Source organism: Amblyomma americanum, chromosome 6 (assembly GCF_052857255.1).
Source record: "Amblyomma americanum isolate KBUSLIRL-KWMA chromosome 6, ASM5285725v1, whole genome shotgun sequence".
Taxonomy (NCBI): Eukaryota; Metazoa; Arthropoda; class Arachnida; order Ixodida; family Ixodidae; genus Amblyomma; species Amblyomma americanum.
Window position 1 is genome coordinate 94563797 of NC_135502.1, and position 17283 is coordinate 94581079.

Consider the following 17283-nt stretch of genomic DNA (forward strand, 5'->3'; position numbering starts at 1 on the left):
TACCAGGATTGTTCGCTGGATCTGGAACTGTGGCTCCTGCACCCGGAGCTGGCTGGGGAGCGCTGCAAGTGCGCTGCGCTTCAACTGCAGGGCCCTTCTAAGACAGCAACTAGCCCAACACACGTATTTAAAGCGACGACGGCTAGCCTCAGTTTGATAAGGCGTAGAAAGGAGTGACTTCTTAATCTGGCAGTGATAATATTTCAGTCACAATGACGATCCCTTGCTCTACTTGCGAATGGATCTGTTTCTGGCAGCAGCCTGGATAACGCAATCTTATGGCGCTTGCTCAATGCCTGCAATGACCTCGTAAATAGAACTCCATGAAAGCACATTTTGAAAATGAACCCAACAAGATCGCAAGGAAGCGACCACGCAAGGCCGGATCTGTTGCGCACCCAGTAGACCGTCGTTTTTTGTCTGCTTTGCACGGCTTTCCTGGGGGAGCAGGAATACGTGTGCACTTAAAGCCACACTTGCCGTCCAGTGAGCCCACACGCTTTACCGCAGGCAACCTCTGTACTGATTTCTTTTAGCGCCAGCGGCTGGCAGTGATAGGGGCAAGGGGAGGCGAGCGGGGAGGGGGCACCTTCACAAGAACCTGCCAAGTACTTCCTTGATTGCTTCCTTCAGTGCGACTAGCTTCCGCGGAAATTACTATGAAGCAAATACCCCGGTCAGAAAATGGTTAACTTCTCAACTTAGTTAAGTTAAACCTAGTAGGGATTGCGAAAGCACTCGCGGCAACACCGCCTCAAAGGGAGCTACATCACTCGCATGATTCCGGCGTCGATGTCTCTCGCGTGTCAGGAGCGGGGACGGCGGAGCGCGTCGGCGATGCAAAGCGAAGAGTCCTTTTGCTGGAGCTTAAGCGGTGAGCAGGCCCAGAGAGGGACCGTGAGAAGAGGCACCTCCGCGGCGGGTCAACAAGCCTCCCCCATTCATATTTCCCACCCCTCTCGTTGCGGCGTTGCTTGGGCTGCAGCGTAGGTGGTGAGCGAGGAGCGGAGAAGGGGAGGGGGCATTTCGGAGGTATGGCTCAACGCTCCGTTGAAGAAAATTTCATCCGTGATTACTGGTAACTAGTGTGAGTGCATTGGGAGCCTTTTTTGATCCAAGAAGAAAAACTATAGAAACCGAAGAAATGTAAGAACTCGCTAAAAGCTAGAAAACTGCTTCGCCAGGTGTCGTTGCTACGAAAAAACACACTGCATATAGTTAGGCCTAGGAGCTTGAAAATCGCCAAATTATCTGAAAAACAAGGGCTAGTTATCGCTTATACCGATACGTGTTGGCAAGAGCAGGCGAAATAAAAGCGAACCGCTGCCATTTGAGCGAGCTATTGCGTCGGAGAATCCAGCGGCGACATGTATTTATTCCGAATCGGGCGACCAGGGCGCCGCCATCTTGTCAAAGTTAGCGTACACAAGCCACGCAAGCGCCGCAAAGCAGTCCGCTGGCTAGCGTACGCACGCAGGACGCAAGGCTAGCGCTTGCGTTCTGCGCATGCGCACTACCGTCCCCGCAAACTCCTTGCGTACGCTAAGCTGTTGCGTACGCACAGCTAAAACTGTCTAATATACAGCTCCGCCGAGCGCAGCCGCTATATATATAGAGAGAGGGCGAGTTACCTCATAATAGCAAGTATGTATAAGAACACATACTGGGCGCTCCATTTGTCGGACGTTAACAGCTGACACCACATGCTATAAACGCAAGCCATTACTGAAATATGTATCGTTGAAAGTAAAAACCATAAAAACAATGCATGTATTTAAAGCGTGAAGTATAAAACTGAGTAATCACCATGCGCATGAAAACACACACAACGCGGCCCACCTAAGCTCGCTTTGACACCCGACTCAACCAGGCCCGGTCTCGTTCCAATGGCAGCGCGAGAGGAAAATTGTTCATTGTGTGAAACTTGGTTCCTGCCGCAAAAGTTGAGATCCAGCAGGCAAACGAGCCCACATTGCAAGAATACTTGAAGAAATTGTTTTGGTAAACATAAGAAGAAGAGCTGAGGCTGGGACGCCCACTTTGCTGTAGAAATAGCGCGCTCGCCTGCGCGTAGCTCCAAGAGTCTGAGAGCGAAATAAAATAAATCCAGGCGCTCACAAACAACGACAAAGTGGGGACACAGCGCTTACTCGCAACTACAAGAATTTTTATTCGAGGCTTCTATATATAAAACAAACACCAAAACAAACCCAGAGTAATCGCACCCCACATGCCGAGCGATGATGCCCTCGGTGTCCAAGTATTAAAACGCAGAAGCACGGAAATATCAGCCAGCTGGTTCACGATAAAGATGAGAAATTAAAGGACAAAACAGTCGTTGTGGTGTACGTCTCTCTTCTCGTATTTGTCGTTTTTGTCTGGTTCTCCTCTTCATTATTAAAGCGTGTTCGCAGCAGTATCAGTAACATTGGCTTCAGTCGAAAAGCAGCTTCAGATGAGTGGTTAACTCGACGCGTCATTACCATGATGATTACGTCAACATCTCCTTCCCCATCTCATTATTTGATGCCACCTTCTATTCAAGGAGATCAGGAAAGTAAAATGTAGCAATTAGTCCAATTGCATATAAACTATTTGAGACCAATTTCTTTAAAACCATTTAAAATGATGATGATTATACATTTTTATGGCGCAAGTGCAGCTGCGGCCAAAGAGCGCCATGGCACAAGGTATTTTTCGATTACACAAGGTGGGGTCTAAGACGCATTTTCCAAACATCAGTATTCCAGAACCGATCTCATGGTCATAGCAGTGTTCAAAGCATTTATTTTGTCTGTACCCTGAGATTGGCGCATAATAGGCTTAGTTCCTTACACGCATAAACCTAACACGACATGACGCGCAACATTTATTTTGTTAGATCGGTAGCCTTGATACCTGACTAGAAAGGCGCGTGAGCTGCCACAGTTTCGCGCGAAGTCGGGTTCACGCGATAATAAAACTGCAACGCGTTGCATGGGCGCGCGAGACCCCAACGGAGAGCGAAAGGTGAAAAAAATATTTGATGACGGCCTAGCTCTGTTCGGCCAGGATATACGTAGCAAAATCGCGGTGACATCTGTTTCGGAGGAGTTAAAATATGAAAGGAGCGCATTCACTACATGCGCCTTTATTCACGTTTCAACCTTGAGCCATCGTGGTAGCGTCTCCGCCTCAAACGCCATAGGCCCTGGTTTGGTTTCCTGCCTCGACTCAGGCTTTTTGTAGCGTGAGCTAAACTTCCCGAGGTTGAGCAGTTTCGCGTGGCTCCTGGAGAGCCGTGCTGCGCTTGCGCGAGGAGCAGTGACGTCACACGGCGCACAGCTGGCGCGCTGGAGCCGCCACCGGAGTGGCTTCATAGCCGTGGCAGACGCACCGGCGCGTGCGCAGTAGCCAAGTCTGACGCTGCGCCAGCGCCGCTTGATAGCGCCCCTCATTTTGTGCGCATGTGCAGAAGAATAAGGAGGGGGGTAACATATAGCAGCGCATTTGCCAGTGTGGTATAGCCATGGAGAAGGAGAGCGAAATTGCTGCTCAGCGGCTCAGCGTAGTTCACGCTACGTATATCCTGGCATATCCGAGCTAAGCCACTGCTAATTTTTTTTTATTCAGTGAGTGTGCGGAGGGGGGCGGGGGGGGGGTTGACCACCTGGTTGGTCACCTGGCGCGGAGCAGCTGCCGGCGGCGAAGCGCCGTGGCTGGACACGTGGTTCGTCATGCGGTTGGTCACGTGACCAGCCACGTGGTTGGTGGTTGGTCACGTGGTGCGGTTTCCAGAGGATGCGCAAACTGGCGGGGCGCGGCGGCGCCTCCACGCGCCAGGTGCGCGCCATGTGACTTCACTGCTCTTCGGGCCGAATCCTGAAAAATTCGGGTCTCCAGGTTGAGCACAAATCCACAAACACTGTTGCGCGTTGCCTACCTGTTCCCAAAGACCGGCCGCCGAGAGAAAGAGCCCTAGGCATTGTCTACAATTTCCATGCGCCGACTGCGACGCAAGCTACATCGGCGAAACAAAAATTTCAAAGAAAGAATTCGGCAACTTAAAAACGACGTCCGCAAATTCGCAAGAGAGCGCAATCCAGTAGCCGAACATTTCGAGGACTCCAACCATAGAATCAACTTCGAAGAAACCCGCATCCTCGGAACCGGTACAAATTACCACAAAAGTCTCCTTCTAGAATCCTGGCATATCCAAACCACCCCGAGCAACATCAACCGCACAAAAGGAAACCTGCCGCCAGTATATGCCCAGGGACTTCGCTCTTCAACTCAACGAAAAAAAGTCGCCATTCACCACCTCCCTGCAGTGCGCCAGCGTGACTAACAGCCTAAACCACCCTCCCCCGCGCCTTTCGCATCACAACTGTCGTTCCTTTGACCCCCCCCCCCCCACACACACCCCTCCATACTTAAAAGACACTAGCTACTGCCCTCAGTCACCCCTGATGAAGGAGCCGAGTGGGCTTCGAAACGTTGGGTTAAAGTTAAAATGTTTGGTCGGAGATGTGCAGTTTATTATAAATGTTAAAGATCCCCATGAGGTTGAAATTTCCGGATACCTTTCCTACGGCGTACCTCATACCCTGAGTCGCTTTGGGACGATGAAGCCCATAAAGAAACTTTGTGATCAAAATTGGTTCTTGACAACCAAACCATTCGGCACAAACTGTACAAGAAAGCTAAAGGAGCACTGACGCTCAAAGCGTCACACTGCTATTAGAACACTAAAGCTGGACGGGAGAGGGGTCAGGGTATTAAGGCTATAAGGTCATCTCAAGCCTGCCGTGTGTTATGAAAACAAAGCGTCTGTGGCAGCGCTGCAGAAACCAGGCCAGGGTATTTGTTTCCAACTGGTCAGAGAAATATCCCCAGATGACGAGGCGCAGGTCCAGAAGCGCCGGATACATAGCATGAGCAACGATTCGAATACCTCAGTGAGGCATCGCTGGACCCACGACAGACATAGTTGTGGACAACACTAGAGGAGCAAACAGGCCACGTTGACGCCGGGCACATCGACCGACACGAACTTTATATATACGATGCAGAAGCCGCCACATCGGTCGCGCCAACACACACTCAAAAAACACACGTTCAAACGTTTCTTGGGCGCCACAGTTTGCGAATTGCTCATTTACTGTACGATTTAGTACCGAAACTTTGCTTTACACACTGACAGGCCTCAGCTTTGCTGCACCCACTCCCTCCATCCGTTACCGCCGTGGTTTTGTCGTCCACTGAGCGCGAAATAATACTGCGTCTCGCCTATTGTCAGGAGTGATTATTGGCAGCGCGCGCTGTTTTAACACACTTTGGGATATATTGAATAAGCTCGGCACGTTAATCAGCGATATAAGCCCCGAACAGTCCAGAAATCCTTGCTAGCAAGCACTCTAGAATCTTTGGGCAGTGTCTTCCGTACCCTTACACGCCAGACAGATTGCACGTCGACGATTACAAACTGACGATGAAGCCGTGCATTATCAGCAACCAAAATAGGCACAAAATCTAAAACAAGAAACGACGAAGATGGTTGCAATATAGCGTTAATCTTCAAGAGATTGAGGAAAAAAGTAAAATATACGAAGTAAAGCTGCACGACAATTCACACAACAAAGCATACCGGCGATAAAATAGAGTGCACCGGCAAAGCATGATGGGAGAGCACATGTTGAAACTGAGCAAAATATCTAAGAAGAGATGGCATGAAGTTCGCCAACTCGAGGAATACGCCCCTCTTCTTGGAAGACTAAACCCACAAGAGCTTCCAACAATGTTGTTCATAAAAGTCACGTATGACGGAAAAGTGCCCGGCGATGTTTAACAACCAGAGCCTGAATTGGAAGCAGTACCTAAAGATGAGATGCGAAAAATGAAGCAAACATGATCCAGACACTCGAATGGTATGAAAAATGGTGACACTAACGATACAACGGCTACCACACCTCGCAAAAAAAGAATGCGCTACAATTCGAACAGCGGGGACAACCGAAATCCCTTATGCACCGACCGAAGGTGAAGGCACACCTCTAGCAACAGCTGTTGGCACTTACATGCATATACAACTCTGCACGAAATATATGCACAAGTAGTTCGACCTGTTTTTTTTTTTCGCCAGTACGGGGTCAGTGTCAAAGCGTCTTGTTTTTTAGGGGCGCGGTGTTTTCAATCCGATGAACGTCGTCATATAGCAATCTGGAGAGCACGGTGCATTTGAAACAAAGGCACCGTCCTCGATGTCCCGTTTTTGACGCGTGCAGCTGAGTGGCCAATATCGAATCAATGTCACATGGCGCTGATAGCGATCTTGATCCAACTAGAGCGCATGAACAGTTTCTAGAAGGGGTAGCTGCATTGAGAGCTCAGAAATCGACTCCTCAGCGCATTCACTTGGCCCGACGCCGGAAACGATACACAGGGCACGCAGATGTGACATGCCTGCAAAGCAGAGTTCTCTGCAGATCACCCTCAGAGCCCCGTTGGGACTACACATGGTCAGTGACCACTACTGCTCACTCGAACTGAACCAGCCGATGAACGATCGTTCATCGCAGCAAGTCATGCTTGTGTCTGGCCACGACAAACGCAGACGCACCAAGTTACACTCAGCCAAGAACCTGTAGCACCGCAGACCGCAGAAAGACAATAGGGTAAGGCTCTGCAGCCTTCTCTCACGGTGCAAAGCGGAGACCGTGTCTCTGTTGATAGCAGTAGAGAGCTGAGGACACACAGGAGATTCCGAACTAGCAGAGCTCGTGCCGTCTCCACCGCGCACGTCAAGCTCTTCCAGCATTGAGCAGGAAGCCGCGAGGTGATTGAAAGACGCGTTCGGTCGCAGGATGCACTGCAAAAGGGCGATGGCTCCCAGCATAGGAAGCGCTTCTGAAGCGAATATCTGGCTCAACTCCGTTCCAAACTTGAAATGAAACAAATTTAAGTTGAGCACGGTCAAGTTGTTGGATGAGCGGAAAAACAGGTTCAAAGGCGGAGAGTACATCGGGCTTACGTAATAGCTCCGACGGCCATCGTCCGACCGACCGAGCGCTGGAGCAACCCGAACGTCAACGACCGCAGCCGGCGCAACCACGGCCGACCGGCCACTTCCGCCAGCCGCGTTCCTGCGTCGCGGTAGAATTCAGCGCAGGAAATCAGCTATAAGGTCAGAGCTCGATTTATTGGATTGCACACACACCTAAAAAAATAATTTGCATTAACCGTAGTTCACTAGTGAGAGTAAATTATTTTCATGAACTGCGTTGCCTAACATTAAAACTTTGAATAGTGGAAACTGGGTCAGTGGGGACATCAAGAAGAGGAGAGTCAGTCGAAAAATGACTAGCATGAGAGGAGACGCGCTCTACGAAGACTGGCGGAAAAAAAGAAACAGTCCCTGTGCTGTACGTCTCCATACTCGTCCTTTGTTGACTCGTTCTCCTCTTCATTATTGAAACCTGTTCGAAGCCGTATCAGCAACATTGGCTACAGTTGAAGGGCAGGTGCAGATGACCGGTTAACTCGAATCATCGTTGCCATTCTCTTAACATCTCGTTGCCCATCTCATTATGAGATGCAAGTTTCGATTAGCGGAGAGCCGCCCAGAGAGAAAGCACCAACGTGTCTAACTGGAAACAACCTACTTGAGACCAATTGCTTCAACACCATTTGCGTATTCGCCACCGGACCTGGTGCTCTGAGCACAGTTCAAAGCAATTGTTTTTACAATACTTTAGCTTGGCGCATGATTGCACTAGGTATGAGATTAACTTTAAAAGGCGGGCGAGCTGTGAAAAACTCACCCACAAACTTCGGTTCATGCGATAATAAAACTGCAGCGCGGTGCCCGGGTGCGCAAGAGCCCAAATCTGAGCAAAACGTCAAAAAAAAAAAACTAGCATTCACCAGAGCACGCTGTCTACGCAGCCATCGAGATCAGGCGCAGAAAGTTGTCAAATCGAAGTGCGCACCAGTTATTTACAGCAACCGCGAAATCACTGATATAACTATTTCGCACACCCCGACTAACACTTTGTGGCGTTGCAGCCTGTCTGAGCAGCGCTGTCCGTCATTCGGCTTAAATGCGCATGCAGCTGTACGTTCTAAAATAACGAGGAGCAATCTACTCCGTACAGAACAAGTTTCTTACTCTATGACACTCTCAAATACATACGTTTAAGACTTAGGACAATACATTACAGATCATCTCAATGGGACAAGAAAAAACAAAAAAAGACAAAACTGGCTCGTGACATCCAGATCTTCCGGAACAAACTAAAGCAGCACTCAAACGCTCAAAGCGTCACACTGCTCTTAGCACACTGCTCTTAGCAGGAAGGTGACTCGACGTCAGACTCTTCGGCCGCCAAACGGAGAGCTGTCCCACCACCGGTCCGGCTTGTCGCCCGAAAGCATAGTCTTTTTTCTGCTCTTGAATCTCCCAAGGCGCAGTTGAAGTGTCCACCGAGTAGAGGTGCTGTTGTAGACTATAAAAACTTTATTTTTAAATAAAAAGGAAAATATGTTCCTTAACGGCGAGCTCTTACTTGTCGAACAGTCCACGGACCTGACATTCAAGGAGAGCTGTGTCCACCAGCCATGTTCGGTCAGCTGGTCGAGCAGCTGGCAGAGCGGCCTAGCATGACCAGGGGAATTGATCCGTATGAGGGGCACTGCCATGGGCTGGGGCGTTTCTTACAGGTAATGTATGAGGGTGGCCTTGGCCGTCCCTCGTGTTCAGAAGAGTGGGAGGATAAGGTAATGTGGCAGAGATGAAGGCGATAGTGTGATATGTAACAGTTTGTCTGCAGTTGCCGCCAGACCGCAAGGTATTAGTGCGAAAGCACTCATACGATCCCCAAGACCGACCAAGAATCGTGTAACCTACGTACAAGCAGCAAAAAAAAAATGAAACGCGAACAAGACAACTGAGACATGAACAAGAAAATAAGAAGGTATTACCCACGGGAAGCTCAATACTAACTCGGGTTATTTTAACCTCGGAGGCGCGAAGATTGATCTCAAAAAGTGTTAATCAAGCTAGCTTATATTTCCTCTCCACGAGCTGATATGTTGGTGTTTTTGTGTTGCCACCTGAGTTTCTTTGTTCGCGTTTCATTCATTGCTTTTAGTACGTACGTACGAAAAAATAAATTAAATAAATATCCGCGACTGGGAGTCCAACCCGCGCCAGCGTGAACAAATCAGCTTCCCAGGCCGCTGCGCGAGAGCACTAAGCTATCGCCGCAGCTGGTCACGTTTCATGGTAACTGCAACACGCTACGCGCTGTGCATAGCACATCGCCGTGTTGCATCTGCGGCGCGAACAGTTTTCGTAACTGCTAGCACTTTGCATCGCCCTCGGCATAAAAATGAGACACCCACTTCAAGACCACTCACATATTCACAGACTGTCAAGCCGCCTTTCGAGCGTACACAAGCGGCCGTGTCCCCCGACAGGGGCTACGCATCCTGGGACACGCTCTCCATCAAAACCACGCCATCACCTGGGTCCTCGACAACGAGGGTCTTGATGGCAACGTCCGGGTGGACACATTAGGTCGAGTATATACTCACCGAGCGGGGCCATCCCCTTCTGAACTATGCCCCTTATGCTCCCACATCGCCATCTATCTTGAAACTCAATGCTTTAAAAGGCGCCTCTACTCTCTCCCTCATCCCTCCCTCTTCTCTAAAGACTCTTTATTCCTATGGCGCCTTAAAAACACCTATTACAAACTACACCATTTACATCGCCTACACCCAAGAGTTTACGAAGACAAATGCCCATTGTGCGGCGACACCGCCACCCTAACACATATCACATGGACATGTCCCTGGAGCTGTGGTAGGTGAAGCTGACCAGCGCACGCCTCCACGACCAGTCAGCGCTCCTTCTCACCGCTAGAAGGTCGGCAGAAGCCTCCGGAGCTCTGGACTGAGGGCCCATCCGCATGCGCTGCAGCCGCCATCCTCCTCAACGAACATATACTCACTCACTGGCATGTTTTGAAGGGCGAATTTGTTTCCGCTGCCAGCCTTAAGTATTACGTAGTTTCGGTGAACGAAATATACCCCAGGGTTCGGGCAGCGCTAGAGGACAGCTCACTCCCTTCTTGCTCCTGTGTAGGCTAATTAGTGTTAAGCGTGCAAACGCCAGCAACGCAGGGACGCGAGCTTTAGTTTACTAAGCTGATGACATCCCACGAAACACAAAACGTCTTGACAGAAACTGCGCCATTTTCTTTCCCCGAAAACCAATTATTATTATTATTATTATTATTATTATTATCATCATCATCATCACCTCAAAGGTATCATGAAACAGCTCTGAATGACTGCAGACGTCTTGCGCTGCATTGAAACGTCTCACAGATGTCGACAGCAAGAACTTTCCTCTGAGACTAATCTTAAACGTCTGCAGTTAGACGTTTGCTTAGCAACTTATCTGAAATGTGCCATGTAAGACGTTTCCATAGAATTGTTTCTAACCCATGCAACTTAAGACCACGCCAAGGAAAAATTTGTCGTAGATTAAACATGTTGTAGAACACGGCAAACGTAGATAACAGCAATTACGGCGCATAAATTAGATGGCTCTGCGTCACTCCGGTGCTCCTACTTGACATTTCGAAGCGCAGGCGCACCGGCGGAAAAGATCGCTCTTTATATTCGAGCATGAAAGCGCGTTTTCTCCTACGGAGCCCGAAATAGCGCTATAATCCCGATCAACACCGAGTGCAGCTAACCCACAACTCGTAAGGCTGGACTTCGGTAACATATACTGGCCCTAAAAGACAACGCTAGTTACGTGAGTGATATCATTTGCTTCATGTTGCGAACGCCTCTTCGTTCCGCCTCGGTTGGCTGGCGGCAGCACTAGGCTGGACCTGCTCAGCGTGTTCTGCCATCGCCGCCTTCGCCCCATTCCGCTCACGCACAATCTTTCTTGCGGCCTGCACGCCGCAGCTTGCTGCTTGGCGTCGCTCCGCACGGGGGCGATACAATCTACACTCCATGTCAACGTAGTTTTGACCGTTTCAAGCGAAAATAAATTTTATGCAATCTGTAAGTGCATTTCACCTCACCATAGAGCATTGGACAGCGCGCCGTCGCTGATCAGTTCAGAGCTGTCTTGATTTCACATCACCATCCAGCACTGGACAGCGCGACGGCGCTGACCTCTTTGAGCTGTCTTGATTTCACATCACCATCGATGAGGCATGGACGCTGGCGACGTCCTTTCCTGTATCAAGTAAGTCCAGCAGCTGGTAGACCTGGCTTGCGTACCTACCTTCTCGAACCATAGCTGTGTGTGTGCTGTACGGACAACGGAAAAAGAGTAGTGCTTTAGGGTTTCCTGTCACATATATTCTTTCGTGCACATGTTGCAAAAGGTGTCTTCACTGCGGAAGCTCACGTTTCCAGTGCCTTCTTACCCTCTGGAAGACCACCGGGAGTTTTCGGTGCTCTGGTGGCGAATGATGCCGTCGAAGTGCGCGTTGTTATGACAGGGCTTGCGCGAAACGCCGGCAGGAGCCGTCCACCGTTTAGTGTGTCGCGCTAAACGAGCGACAGCGTTGCGCAGGTTCCAAGACAGCAGCGCATCGAACGCACGCCAAGAATAATCCATCGAACGCGCGACAGTGTGCATTCCATCGGGCGTGACGTCGAGCGGCTTACCCGGGCCCTGCTGTACCTTGACATGACCACCAGCACGTGCACGAGAAGGCCTCGAACCGTCCCTTCCTCGCAGAGCCTGGAAACCGACCTCAACGTTAATCGAGAACTGCGGAATGGCAGCAGCAGCGGATCTGGTTCGTGTTTTTTCCTGGTGCCGATGCTGGTACACATCACTGACCTCACCTCCAGAAGCAAACACGTTTGTCTCACCTAGGGAGCACACTGGAGTCTGACACCACCAAGCGTAAATAAACAGAGTAGAAACACTGCAAACAGCCTATACAAGACTAGAAACACCTATCACCCCTGCAGTCATCTTGAACAGCAAGGGGAGTTCGCTTTACAACATAAAAATAACAGCTACCTAGTACTCAGAACACCATTTAAAAGTACCAACTCTTAAACAGCAACACCATTGGCACATACGAACAAAAACAAAAATGAATTTTGTACATATGACAATGAAACTGCAAGAGAATGAAAGCCAGAAAACACCGATTGCGCAGTATCTCCTCAAAACAACAGCAAAGTCTGATTTCATCCTTCTACAGAATATAGAAAATATCTTTTGAAGTTACACAGCCTTATATACAAGCCATAATAAGCAGAGTGAGCCAGTACTCTCGTCCTAAGCACGGACCAGAACAGCTACTCAAATACACTCGGCATTTTGCCAAGATGGCTTTATATGCGGCATCAACTACCACACAAATATGAATGTGTGCTTATAACCCGCACACTCTATGAGGTGCATAACATTTTCGGGAGGTGTGCAAAGAGATTGCTTGTCTGGAATGTAGTTTTTGAATGCCAAAAACCTGTCTTCATTCTTTCCCGGCTGAGCCAATAAAGATCTGCAGCTCTCACAGAGCTTGTGCTTTTTCATGATGTTGCGTGCCACATAACCATGACATACTGTACAGACGGCTGTTCACCAGGCTCAAGGTCTCCTACTTCCTCTGGCATATTTATATTATCTAGTTCTTCAGCCAAGTCAGGTCGGGAGGAATGAAAATCTATTAGCTGAACAGATTCATCAATGTCGTGAGAGCCATGCCTGCTTGGCTTGAAGAATTGTGCCAGGACAATGCCTCGTAAGGTATACTTGAATTCTCGTGTCCTGGGCACGGGCGACATAACTCTTATAGTGCTGAATAGGTTCTCGAGTGCGTCTTGGCACAGGCGACTCAACAGCAGAAACTTCAGATTCTTGCTTTGCACATACAGTTCGCGTAAGTTCAGTGCAGTTGTAGTCATTATTATGCCGGCCTGGACAGGATTTCCTGCTGCATTCGTGTTTGCTTTGTCAATGATGCCGAGGTTCCTGAAGACCTCCATGAAGTCAGTCAGGAAGGTCACAGCTTCCTTTCTCTTTTCAGGGCAGAGGTCACTCAATGCCATGGTTGGCGTTTGAGATGTCATGAGGGAAAACCACTTGAACACCTGGTCCACGAACCATGCTGTGGTGAGGGCCTCTTCGTCCATTTTGCCCTGCTCGACCAGAAGCCGTAGGGCATATGCTGTGCCTACATTCATTTTTTCATAATGGCTGGGATTTAAATGCTCTAACTTCAGGCGTGGAGCAATCCTCAGGCTAGGTTTCTCGTAAATCTCGCATAGCTGCTCTAGGTATTTCACGGAGACCTGCTGAGGAAGCAAATGATCATTGTCATTTTACATGTATAGGTTAATGTAGCATATTATATGTTTGCAGGTGCCTGCCTCTCATGTAATGCCCTCACAAAGGGACATTTAGGTTATATGAATGAATAAAACTGTAATATTTGTATTTATTTGAGCTGAATCCTATGTATACATCACATTGAAGTAAACAATCTTCATTACAGATGCAAAAGTCATAACACTTTCAAATAATTAAAATCCATTGTGCACGCTATATGGTGAACAACAATATAAGACGGTGTGAGACTGTTATACAGCAACTTAGCTCATTGGATGGCAACTTGTTTTTCTTCGTCTAGAGGGATTCTTTGTTGCCGAGTCAAATGCGCGCGCAAGTTCTTCAGCAAGTGGGGTGCGTCCGCAAGGAAAAGAAGGCTACGGTCGTTTAAATATGTATGGGGGCAGGTGGTCCTTGGACGACCATACTTTGTGGCCATGATTCCACGCAGCCTCCAGATGGCTTGATTTCTTCCATCCATGTCTGATGTAATGCAGTCCACCGATAGACCGATGCTTTCACAGCGCCTGATGATTTAAAATAGCAAGTCCAGTACCTTGGCTGCATCAAAAGATTCAGCTGAAATGAAAATAAAACGCTGAAACCATTAATTTATTTTTGCACATTCATTTTTGAACTCATAGGGATATGCATACTGATGCTGCATTTATTGCATTATGCTGCTATTAGTGCTGCCTCTCACCCGCTCCACACTTGGCTGGCACACAGGCAACATGGCATTGCACAAGGCCAAGTCGATAACGACTTTCTTGAAACCTTGCTTCAGTTTTCGTGCTAACTTATTTCACTCATCAGCTGCTTAGGAGGTTTAGCAAGCAAGGAAACTAAGTACCAGCGACGACAGCATGTCATCAGTACTCATGCCAAGGATGCTGTTTTAGTTGTGCGGGACACCACTCCATATACCTATGTAGCAGTCTATACAGTACGGACAACTCATTTAGGCTTTATTCTGTGGGTTGTCATTGCCTGTGACACCAGGTTGTCTTAAAAAACACCAACTGCAGTTTCTGTAAGCCCCCTTTGTTCATTAGCTCGCTACCATCTAAGAAAAAGTGGGCAGTTCAGTAAAGATTCTGGGAGGAGCGTTGCCACTCCATGTTACACATCACCGGCACGCAATTCTTTAGAAATTGACCAAACAGTCTCTGCAGTTATGCACATACGAAAAATGAAAACATTGTGTTGTGCCCAACTTTACATGCAAAAACTCACTTAACACTAACTTCCAACTGCTACTTACCTGTGAAATGATACGCGACGGTCTGCTTCCATCTTGATGCAATTCCACCAAGCATTAAAACCAAAGCATGTGTCGCCAGTACAGGCTCTGCACTTGGGTCCGAGGAGTGGAGAGTGGGGCGGCCTGAAGAATTTTCTTAAGAATGCTTATTTGGGGCATAGCAGTGCAGAGCTGTCGAGTATACATTTTAAAGTAAGCATGCAGTTTTCTTTATTAGCACAGGAAAGCATCAAAAATAGAATCAAAACAAATGTTGCTGTGTTTGGTTTAGTAGCACATACGCATCTAAGCCTATCATGCTCCAAGCTTAAGAGAGTTAAGTTGGACACCACTTTGATAACTTTGTTTATGCGTCATAACAGGTTTAATCTAAAACTACACAAATGTAAGGTACCTCAAGGATGCTTGTATGGCTTTCTGTGTGTCCCTATGCACACACATTTAGTCATTAACCCTTAGATATTGAAATTAGCGCAGTTAAAAAATTTGTTGCATTTCATTTTTGTTTCTACACTGATAAGTTAAGTATCACATGCCAGTGCTCATTACTGCATTGGTTTTAGCTGCAAGAGAACTACACTGTTTGATATGTAAACAGCAGACCGCGTTTGTTTTTGATGAAGCCTTACCGATGACAGAGCAGGTTGTAATATCATAGTCCAAACCAGGTGTCAGTTGGATTTCGTACAACATTAGGACTGCATAACGCTCTTCAGAGTTGAATGTTGCCACTTTTGATGCCAAAGCCAGAAACACTTCCTCAAGAATACCTATAATGGCAAGAACCTTTTATTATGTTTGATAGGGTTAATATTAGCCCAAGGGTATTGTAGAAAGCATAGTTACAGTGTATCTTTGCTAGCAAGCATGCATGCTGGAAGGATCACTGCTACTTTTATTTGAAATTCAAAAGTACAAGCTTCAGCCCAGTTGTTTCAAACAACCTCCCTTGTCCCTATCAGAGCCTTTATAAAATCTTTTCTAAAAGATCAGCGCAAGCCTTCTGCGGCCGCCCAATATTTGTAGCTATGCTTGCTATGTGATGATCAGCGAAGTCAATAGCTAGTCCCGAGTCACACCTGCAATTTGGAATATGTTATTATGCAGCTGCAAACATTGCTGCTTACCTGGGGTAAACTTGATGTATTCAATATGTTTCTGAAGTGTGCGTTCAGCAGGGAGCGGCCAGCCATTACCTCTCAGGTACTCATATCCTCTTCCCCCACAGGCAAGTCTGATCTTCAGAGACTCCTGAATTGTCTTCTGAGTCCATGATGACCCTCTCATTGTTTCCTTTTGCAGGACACGGAGCTTATCTTCTGCAAGCAGTCCACTAAATGAACTTCTCAAGGCGTCACTCTCCATTTTCGCCCTTGCACGTTTTTTTCTTTCCAAGTTAAGTTGACGCCTCAGTACGTCAACTTTACTGAACATGTTTGAAGGTGCATCCTCTTGAACGTCAGATGTTTTGGGCACTTCTGTTGCCACTTCAGCAGATTCAGCCTGATCCTGTGGCTCTTTTGTAGAGTTCAGAGTATCTGCTGTGCTGCCAGCAGCTGCAAAAGTTTTCATAGCGATTTTTTGGTTTCTAACAATTCTTGTACCCACATATGCAACCACATTACTTGTAAGTGCTACACTTAAAAGGGCTTGGATAGACAAACCGAAGAACGCCGACTGCACCCACCTCTGACGCACCAGTAGCCTCCGCAGGGCTTGGGGCAGCACTCGAGGCAGATGGCGGCGCACTCGCCCGGTGTGCACACGGTGTAGGCGCAGTCGCTGAAGACGCCTTCGTTGCTGGGGCACGCACCCAAGACTGGGGCAGACGCTGCGCACAGCAGCAGCAGGACCATCAGTATGGCAGCGTTGGACTTCATCTCGGAGTTTAAAACAGTGGACTCGCTCCGTCGACAGTGGCAGAGTGTGTGAACCTGGCCGTCCACAGGCAGCGCCATCCCCGTATATATAGCCGCAGCGTTGGGCGCTATCTACCTCTAGGCTAACAACAATAGAAGAAGCAAAAAACCAGCGAAGGACACTCGCTCTTTTGCAGACGTGTTTGTTCTTCAATCATGCAAATATACCGGAGATAATACTCGTGATCAAGAAACAAAAGCACAGATAAGCAACACCCGTTTTAGGCACGTGAGAAACCTGCCGAAAGGAACATATTGAACGCTGAGTAGGCGTAAAGATATAACTACCAACACGTGTCAGTACTCACCGAGCACTTAGGGATTCAATCTTTTCTTGTAATATAAAAATACGAGGCGCGCAGACAAAATGCATTTCTGCTCTTTGTTTATATAGGAGGGTTTCAATACATTGCGTATCACCAGGCCTAGCGCAGATATAAAGCGCTAGTCTTCTAAAAGGGTGCCAGCGTGCATGCCGATGGTTGTAGGCATCCAGCTTAAAGTCCCTGCATGGAACCACATCCATACGTTTGACCTCGTTCTCGGCTATTGGCATGTGCGACTGACCGATCAGGCAAGTGGATATGCAGCATTCATCTCGCCCGTAGGGGCATTCCGTTATAAAGTATTAGGCTACGGCTTAAAGAACGCTCCCTACTGCTTCTCATCCCTCATGAATAAGGTACTGAGGGGACTGCAGGATTCTTACCTACTGTATCTAGATAACATGGCGGTGATTT

The 17283-nt window shown here is 48.1% G+C and overlaps 2 protein-coding genes across 2 annotated transcripts; both read right to left on the reverse strand.

Moving 5' to 3' along the window:
* Positions 1–13620: 13620 nt before the first annotated feature.
* Positions 13621–15960, reverse strand: LOC144094839 (uncharacterized). The gene is made up of 3 exons (XM_077628725.1): positions 15752–15960; positions 14625–14747; positions 13621–13939 (listed from the first exon to the last, which is right to left on the reverse strand). Exons 1-3 carry the CDS (start codon positions 15909–15911, stop codon positions 13896–13898), a joined length of 327 nt encoding a protein of 108 aa, XP_077484851.1. The 5' UTR covers positions 15912–15960; the 3' UTR covers positions 13621–13895.
* On the reverse strand, positions 15937–16582 carry LOC144095386 (uncharacterized). The gene is made up of 3 exons (XM_077629143.1): positions 16312–16582; positions 16057–16180; positions 15937–15943 (listed from the first exon to the last, which is right to left on the reverse strand). The coding sequence occupies exons 1-3, from the start codon at positions 16580–16582 to the stop codon at positions 15937–15939; spliced, it is 402 nt and encodes a 133-aa protein (XP_077485269.1).
* Positions 16583–17283: the final 701 nt, after the last annotated feature.

Excerpts from the sequence above, each read along its gene's own strand:
- LOC144094839 (XM_077628725.1), bottom strand. The coding sequence starts at position 15,911 with ATGAGAGGGTCATCATGGACTCAGAAGACAATTCAGGAGTCTCTGAAG. Across the intron at positions 14,748-15,751 it reads ATACATCAAGTTTACCCCAG|GCCGCCCCACTCTCCACTCC; the intron begins GTAAGCAGCAAT and ends AAAATTCTTCAG. Across the intron at positions 13,940-14,624 it reads CGTCGCGTATCATTTCACAG|CTGAATCTTTTGATGCAGCC; the intron begins GTAAGTAGCAGT and ends TTTTCATTTCAG.
- LOC144095386 (XM_077629143.1), bottom strand. The coding sequence starts at position 16,582 with ATGGCGCTGCCTGTGGACGGCCAGGTTCACACACTCTGCCACTGTCGA. Across the intron at positions 16,181-16,311 it reads AGGCTACTGGTGCGTCAGAG|CTGCTGGCAGCACAGCAGAT; the intron begins GTGGGTGCAGTC and ends AAACTTTTGCAG.